At 40.0% G+C, this 8,597-nt stretch overlaps 1 protein-coding gene across 4 annotated transcripts in view; it reads right to left on the reverse strand.

Moving 5' to 3' along the window:
* The window catches only part of iqsec3a (IQ motif and Sec7 domain ArfGEF 3a), a 93,338-nt gene that overhangs the window by 16,140 nt on the left and 68,601 nt on the right, over positions 1–8,597 (reverse strand). For all 4 annotated transcript variants that reach the window (XM_015055079.1, XM_015055081.1, XM_015055082.1 and 1 more), the window contains exons 5-6: positions 6,603–6,764; positions 2,558–2,680 (exon numbers count right to left, since the gene is read on the reverse strand). In XM_015055079.1, the coding sequence (XP_014910565.1) occupies positions 2,558–2,680; positions 6,603–6,764 (285 nt within the window). The remainder of the gene's footprint in view (positions 1–2,557; positions 2,681–6,602; positions 6,765–8,597) is intronic.

Genomic DNA, 8,597 nt, shown 5'->3' on the forward strand with positions numbered 1-8,597 from the left:
TTTTTACATCAGACATGCAATGCTAATGGATGTGAATATTATTTTTCTTCCTTTTTCTTTTATTTTTTTTTTATGACGCCCAACAGCTGTAAAAGTCTAACTCCAAACAGCAAAGTTTTAAAATCTCATTAGCATAGTGGAAGTACTTGGAAACTTATGTATTTGGTGATGTGATGCTTGTTAGATTAAAAAAAAACAAAAAAACTCAGAGAAACACTGGTTTAGATCAAAGCACATGAACATGTTAAAATGATCGATGTGAGAAGACTGAATCGATGCAGTTGACAAAATTCTTGGATTCCTGTGCTGGTAGTTTGTAAGGCAGTTTAATGTGTCTTAGTAAATTACAGGACACAGCATCCATCTACTGTGTACAAACACTGATGAAGATTTACCAGGAGAAAAAGATTCATACAGAAGCGAGAATGTGGGAGTCCGCTGTTAAGGTTAGATGTAATTTTAATCTCATCAGTTTTTGCGTTTGTATTTAAGTGGGATGATTTAACTGGACCAGAGAGCAGCTTCAAAATCGGCAGTTGCTACTGACATATGAAATAAAACAGCTCCTGGTTGAAATAATTTATAACGCACACATATGAAGAGCTCTAACCACATAAGATCTTTTGAAAATCGTTTGATTCACACCTGATTAAAATGTATTAGCCGGATGGGTTTTTGTATGACAATCGTAGGGAACTAAGATATTTTACCATATATTTGCCTATAAACAGTCACTTTTACTGCGTTGAGTCTGCCATGCTTCGGTGCGTCGGCAAAGAAAACAACTAACCCAAGACGAAAATGTCCTGCATGATGCTTTTCGCAGCATGGATTTGTGAGGCCTCATCGCTGGCCCTCGTAGTTGCCTTCTAACCTAATATCACATTTCTGTCTAAGATGCGTAAGTCATTATGTTTTCCCGGGGAGGTTTTGAGGGCAAAATTATCCACGCTGCATGATCTTTATCTATGATAATGATGCTCAAGCACAGAAAATCACCGAACCTAGATTCTCCGGATTGTTTACTGTAATGCCGGAATTGGAAACGGGAACAGAATAAATCTGCGGTATTAGGAGCAGGTTCATATTTGCTCATTCATTAGTCCACTGACGCAGCAGATACCGAGGCTGCCGGCTGCCTTTCTTGGCCCCCCCCAAACTCTCCACCTCCCTCACTGCTTCATTCTTTAGCGCTGCTGCTTCAAATCCCTTTCACTTACTTTGGAGATTTCTGTATCTCTCCGCACGCACGCGCGTTGCGTGTGTGTGTGTGGAGGCATTTCAAAGCCCGGGAGCACGGAAGGCAGGCACAGAGAGGCAGTGACGGTTATGCAATACTGGTTATTTATAAACCATCCTCCCCCTTTCTTTTTTTTCCTCCCCTTTTTCCCTTTCCTCTCTCAATTTATGTCACACCCCTCCCTTTTTTTTTTCTTGCTCCTAATAGCACGCAGGCCCACCTTATGTCCAAGCATTTCCCCTGCCAACCTTTCGCCCCGCTATGACAATTTGTTTTCCGCATTGGGCACCCTGACAACTGTGGCAGGTGGCTGTTATTACAAAGGGGTCACAACAAATGGCGCTAACTCGCAGCGCCGCGAATGCATTGCAGATCGTTACTCTTTGCAAAACATGACCAGAAAAACTTCCAACCAGCTGGCTAAAATGGGAGAGGAAAAAAAAAAGTGCTGAATAGTATTTATATCCTAATTATTTGGCGTGCTCGCCAAATACGAGCACGTATTTGGCGTTAGAAATCATAAAACGCCATCAAATTCAGATTCGTGGCTTTCACCTTTCTATCTCACCCATTCAGCCTTTCAATTTACCAAGGACATTGTATCAAATATGTGGGGTCTTCCTTCATAGCAGTATTGTTAAGCACATTGATATTTATTAATTTGTTTGTGCGCTATGGTTCCCTCAAAACCCACTGCAGTCATGCCTCACCCTCACCAATTCAAAGGTTTTCATCATGCCTAAAATTTTCGATGAAAAAAGAGTCAAAATTAAAGATAATATCAACAACACATCTAAAGGTCTGCAGGCCTCGATGGTCTGAATCGAGGAAATAATATGAAAGAAAAAACAAAACAAAACATGACATTCACATGAACGAGAGTTTTGACAAGCTATAGATTAAATTCCACAGAAAAAAAAGGTTTAATCCAATTTTTTTTTTCTTGCCAAGGCAGAGATCCTCCAGATTAAACGTCTACAATGAAAGATTAAAAACCACATTAGTAAAACATGAGGTGCTTTTCAACTAACGTCCAGATAAAACCTAAAAGCAGATGTCAAAAACATCCAGTTGGAAAGATTAAAATGGTTTCGATGAGTTCTAAGAAATACCCACGACACAACAGAACGCAATGCACTGCTTACTGCTAAGTCAGTAAGAATTATACTGCCATGTTTCCCTTTTATCCAAGCTTTCAGCAGCTAAAACTTAATTGTTTCAGTGGAACTTTCATGCTAAAATGATGTCTAAAGTAAAAAAAAAAAAATAAAAAAAAGGTATTTTAAAAACTCCAAAACAGACAATAAAATCTCTTACCTGAAGGCCTCAATGAGACGTTCCACCTTCTGGGCTTCTCCTTGGACGCGGATGTGGGCCTGAAACTTTCTCAGCGCTTCATCCAGCTCCATGCCTGAGAAGTCCATCTCATCCACCACACAACTGGAGAGCATCGAGAGTAAAGGATGGGGTAGAAGAAGCAAAAGAAATAAAAGAGGAAAATGTGTTGAAGCAGTTCAGAGCAAAGTGCAAATCAACCTGATGACGTGTTGTTACCTCAGCAGCAAACTGATCTTCAAAGCATTGAAGAAGTGTTCATACTTTTTGATTTATTTTATTTTTTTTAACCCTCATTGAATTCTTTTGGGATTGTATCGACCAATCAAAATGCATTTTGATAAATTATCTAGTTCGGCTTTGTATGGTTTATCTTAAACCTACTCACACTTTTGAAAATGAACGATTTTCCCCCATAACCGTTTCTGTGTCCAAAAATAATTGACATCGCCGACTTCCGAGTCGTAGCACGCGACGTACGGGATCTGAGGCGAGACCTCGTCCCGGGCCTCAGATCCCCACGGTTTGCTCTGCTGCGGAGAAACACTGCGGCACGCGCGCAGACACACGTACGCCGCGTTAGTATGGATCACGAGGAACAAAGGGAGTTAATGAGCTGAGTGCTTGAGTGTGACACATGCTGCTCCAGCAGAAAAAAGTAAAGCAGCTGATTTTACATCACTACTACACACACGGAGCATCGAAACTGTGAATCATCATTCTTTGAAGGTGTTCGCTCAGCTGTTTATTTTTGCAGGACAAGATAAAAAAAAAAAAAAAAAACCCCGCCTCGACACAACACGAATGTATAACACCCTCAATAAAATAAACTGTAACAGAAGAAAAAAAAAATATGAAAATGCTACAATGAGACCAAAATGATAGAAAACATGAGATTATTTCTCTCTTGGACTGTTATTATAGAATTCCCATGCTGATTGGTAAGAAATAATTAATGAAGTCTTGCAGCAGCCATTTTGATATTCACTACAAAGATGGAAGTTCATAAAGTCTTTATCTGTCTCCAGCTGCCTTATCTTTTCTTAATTATGCTCCAATAGCATGACCAAATTACCCTTAAGTGTAATAACCAGGCTGACAAATCTAATATAGTTAGAAAATGAGGTCTCTCAAACTTCTCCTCTGCTGGCTATGATGGAGAAGGATTCAAAAAAACAAAAAAACAATCAAAAATATATGGTATATGGTGACATGTTTGCTACGATCCTGGTTTGTTTGGTTTTCATTTGTGTGTTTGTTGTTTATTCCTGAAAGATCTTTCCACATTCAGTTTATCTGTGTTAGAAAGATATTTTTTTCCCCATTAGATGTAGTTTCTCAGCTATTTCTTTTCTCTATTTCAGTTCTCTTTATATTCGTTCCTTGCATCATTTGGATTACACTTGCACGTGAGAATAAGGCAAAAACATTTGTCTGTCAACGACGTTTAGAGGAGTACTGATGTCTTGAGGCAGCTAAGAACAGATTCCCACCACATCGGAGGGCAAGCCAGAGCATATCAGTCATAACCGATGCCCGTTCTCCCGAGGCTGAAGAGGTGAGCTGTGTGATCGCCTGGGAACATCTTCAATTTCAAAAAGAGCATTTCAATACATTCAAAGGTTAAGTTTACACTGTGCTGGATGTGATCCTCCTCTGGATGCGGCGGGTCTCTCTGGTCAGCCTCTTCATGACTCACTTCCTCTCTCCACCACCTCTCTGCCTTCTCCCTCAGCTGTCACTCTCTATTTATGTAACGTCAGATGACATGCCGTATATAGCCTAAGTACACTGGCCCTCTTTTACGCCTTCTCCATGCACGCTCTGGACTAAAGAGCAAACACGCACATGAATTCATAGAGTTGCCACCATCTTTGTCGTTCACATGCAATACTTGGCACGGATATTGACGTGTGTCCATTTTGACGCAAGTTAGCTCAAATATAATGGCAGATTAGGCCACAATGGCTCTCACACACACGTTGCACTCTTCTATCATGTTCATGTTCAACATCACCTCCCTCTTCACATGCATCTGCTGTTTGCAGGGCCTCTTAACAAAAAAAGCACTTCCTGTGTTTATATATCTTTATGTCGGATGCGAAGAGAAACTGTCTGCTAGCTGAATTGGTGTCTGAAGCATTGTGAGCATAATTCCTGTTGAGAACCATGAGTGACTTTTTCAGGAAAGTAGACGAGTTAGCATTAGCTACCTGGTAGAGAAGATTCCTCTAAGAAAGAAAATGATTGGGTCAGTAACAAAATAAGATTAAAATAGTTCCAATTTATTTATTTTAAAAACTTAGGGAGTTTACACAAAAAGTGAGAGATGGATAAAAGCTAGGAGTTAAGGCAGTGGGTGATGTTACAACCACAATGAGGTGACTGACCTGGAATTACATTGACGCCATAATGTGAGTCATGTTCGTTCATTTGCGTTTCTGAGAATCATATTTTTAAAAGTTTTTATTTTGATGACTAATACTACAGATGACAGCATCATGCTTGCTGACTCAAAACTCAATTCTGGCTTATTTGTGTGCCCGGAAACCAAAACAAGAATATGTTCATATATTTTAAGGCATTTTGAATTCTTTTTGGATCTAGTAAGAATAAATCAAACAGCTCAAAATGCATGAATGGCTTAAGAACCAGTAGTGTGGTAATATGTTCTCTTTGGACACCAGCAAAGTTTAAGTTACATTGCAGCTTATGTCTTATTCAGAATGAATTGGGACTGCTCTATGGGTTTCAGGACTTCAAAGCGCAATTGCACCTCTGGATAAGTCAGAAGATCTGCAAAGGTCTTGGTCAAGATGGCAAGAGATATCAAGAAATCAAGAAAGAGTCAGATGTAGCTTGCTGAGGTACAGCATAGAAAGTCACATTAGATGTGTTAACGACAACTAGGCACGCGCACCTCTTTAGTAACAAAAAAATGTGATTATTTGGTTTAAGTTTGACTGACAGCAGCCTGGGAAAGCAGGGGCATAGAAGCAGAGTAATCATTGCTTTTTAGAGACCTACATCTTATTGGAGAATAACCTGAAGTCGGCCATGAATGTGGATAGAGACCACACTAAAACGTAACCTGACCAAAGGTAAATATGCATGCATACCCCTGCTGCTTAATGCACAACAGCTGTTGAGCAGCTAATTAGACAGGATGCTTTTAAACTAATGAACACCGCTTCCCAAAAAAAATATCAACGCATGTAAGGTTGATGAAAAGTAAGGAAGCACTTGCGTTGTAAATTTTTAGTGCTTGATGGTATTTTGCTGTAGCTCAGATTAATAGTCTGCTCTGCCAATAAAGCTTTATGAAGGCTTTTAACTGGCTACACCAAAAAAAATTAATTTAAGTGATATAAAGAAGAGGAGTTAAAAAAAAAACAACAAAAAAAAAAACAGTGGACACGCATACACATTTTTGTAAACCTGTTCTAGTTCTTTACTATATGCATTGGTGAGTTTCACAACTCAGTCACTTTCTGAATACGTGGCGTTTTTACTCGTAAACACAGCACGTAGGTACGAGTGTACAGACAAAATAATGCAAGTTATTGAAACTCTAAGACTGCAGCCAACATGAAGGGAGGCTGGTTGACGCTGCTGGCTGTATTAATCCATCTAATCAGCTAAGATCTGTCAGTTCACTCCATGTCTGCCGAAAGTGGAGTGAATCTGCTGATTTTCTGGAAAGGTATTAAACATGTTGTACTTTTCAAGGTCTTGTACAAGCATGCATTTTTTTTTGCCGTTTCCTAAATAACCCCTGCAGACTCACAGCGAGCTTATAACACGGACTTATTCGGCCACCTGCAACATATTTTCACTTAGTGTCTTAGATGTTTGACTTAGAAAAAAGGTCTCACCCTTGCATGTAATTTTGAAAGGTAAAGGATTGTGTTCGGTGAAAACAGCTTTGGACGCCTGATCTTTCCAGGAAAAAAACAAAAAAAAAAAAAACCCGATGGTTTACGAAACGTTTCTTGAAATAACGAAGGTCGTCTCGTTTGCTACTCACTCCAGGACGTCTCTGTTGAACGGCTTCTTGCTGTTTCCTAGGAATTCCCCAATCATTTGTCGGCTGAGGCCCTTCCTCTGGAGTAGGAAGTGGGCTACGCCGATGGGCGTGTCTGGGATGAAACCGCGGGAGATCAGGAACTGGAGGCCTTTGTCAGGGTTTCTGGGACAGATGAGACAGAGAGAGAGAGAGAGAGAGAGAAGCATGCTAGTTAGGAGGAATTCTCAGATGAAAATTTGCAGCTGGAATATAAATCCTAACTACTGCAAAGATATGATTTGCCCTGCGCCATGCTGCGTATGAATTAACGGCGGTAAGTCATTTACTTTAGATTTGCAGTTTATAAGAAACCGTTTGTAAGTTTGTGACGGACACATTTCATCTCACACAAAGTAAAGAGGAGCTGCATCCTGTAGGCTTTCCCTTAATGTTCTAAACAGAAAAGTTAAAAACATGAAGTGAACATTAAGATTTGAGAGTCTGACAACATTTGATTTGTGCTGGGTTCAAGTCAAGATTTAAAAAAAAAAAAAAAAAAAGCATCATTTTTAAACCTGAAATAATGTTCCGTTAAGACTGTTTCTATGATTTAAGTCTTTGGGATGAAATGGCAGAGAGCGCCAAGGTGATCCAAAGCTATGTGGACAATGGAATGATGGAAAGCTTTTACTTGCAAGCACACAAGCCGCATGTGAACGTTATCCTGCTGGGGACCTTTACATAGACAGAAAGAAAATATGAATGCATTAACAGCTCTGTAATCAATTAATCAAAATTAACACACAAGTCCCAGTCTCAGTCGCAACATGATGCAACAATCAGCCTGTGTTCCGACAACATCCACATATGATGGTTATACTCTGGCTTTAGTAAAAAAAAAAAAAAAGAAAACGAAAAAGTCCAGTCTGCAACACGTTATGTGGATATGAATGGAGGAGTGATATCTCTGCTAAAGTGGAAGACATGAGCTCCGGGGATGCGAGGGCACCATTGTCGCATCTTTTTCATTCCTGTCTTCACGCGGTGTTTAAATCACAGCTGTCTCACGAAGAAAGCCGCGCGTACGGCCATGTGTGTGCCACGGCTAATGGGTTTAGTAGAGCGCGGGGAGGATAAAAAGCGGCAGAGGAGGAAGAGAGGAGGAGGCTGGAAGAGGACCAGACAAAGCAGATGTGCGGGAACAGAGGAGTAAGGGGAGGACGAGCACAGGCAGGACCGTGGCAAAGCATCTGCCACAAAAGCCTCATCAGCGCTCCCTCAGCTGTTAGCTCACCCTGTCAGCTGAAGGTGATGATGTCTCGCCAAATGGATTTGGCAGATATCACTCACTTGATGTTTGCCCAACAACAGATGGATCACACATGGCGATTATTATTTGCAATCAGGAACGAACAGAGAGGGAAAGATTGGGAAATTTGAAGGAGATGAATGGCAGAGAGATTTAGATGAGGATGACTGTTTTCATTGGATAACTGCATGCAAGCGCGGACCGACTCCTGCGATGCAAAAGTAATCACTTTCAGGTGAACATAGCGTGTTGGGCATATTTATTCCATCCTGTGGCACAAATCTGTTTTGTTTGTTTGTTTTTTTTGTCTGCTTTTATTGTAGAATTCACAGGTAAATCTTTCTTTTAGGCATAGCAGCATATGGTAACAAGAATCATCGTTGTTGTTTTCATTTTTAAGCTTATTTACCAGAATGCGTAGTCATCCTCCTGCTTTCACTAAATCAAAACAGATGCAAAAAGTGAATAGAACTCACTAATTAAGAAAAAAACTGTAAATAAACGTCACAACTTTTTCTGCTAATCATCAGCTTAGTACAGAAAAAAGTGTTTTCTGTCCTGATGTCTCAAATATAAACATGTAAAGTTTGCTAACTTCTACAAAGACCTTAACTTGGACCACGTAATTTGGTGAGATGAGACTAAAACTAATCTTTTCGGAAGCAAACAACCCATTGTAATAAAATACAATTAAGATTTTTACGCAT

The sequence above is a fragment of the Poecilia latipinna genome, unplaced genomic scaffold (assembly GCF_001443285.1).
Source record: "Poecilia latipinna isolate Pla-1442-1.1 unplaced genomic scaffold, P_latipinna-1.0 Scaffold1294, whole genome shotgun sequence".
In the NCBI taxonomy this organism is placed as follows: domain Eukaryota; kingdom Metazoa; phylum Chordata; class Actinopteri; order Cyprinodontiformes; family Poeciliidae; genus Poecilia; species Poecilia latipinna.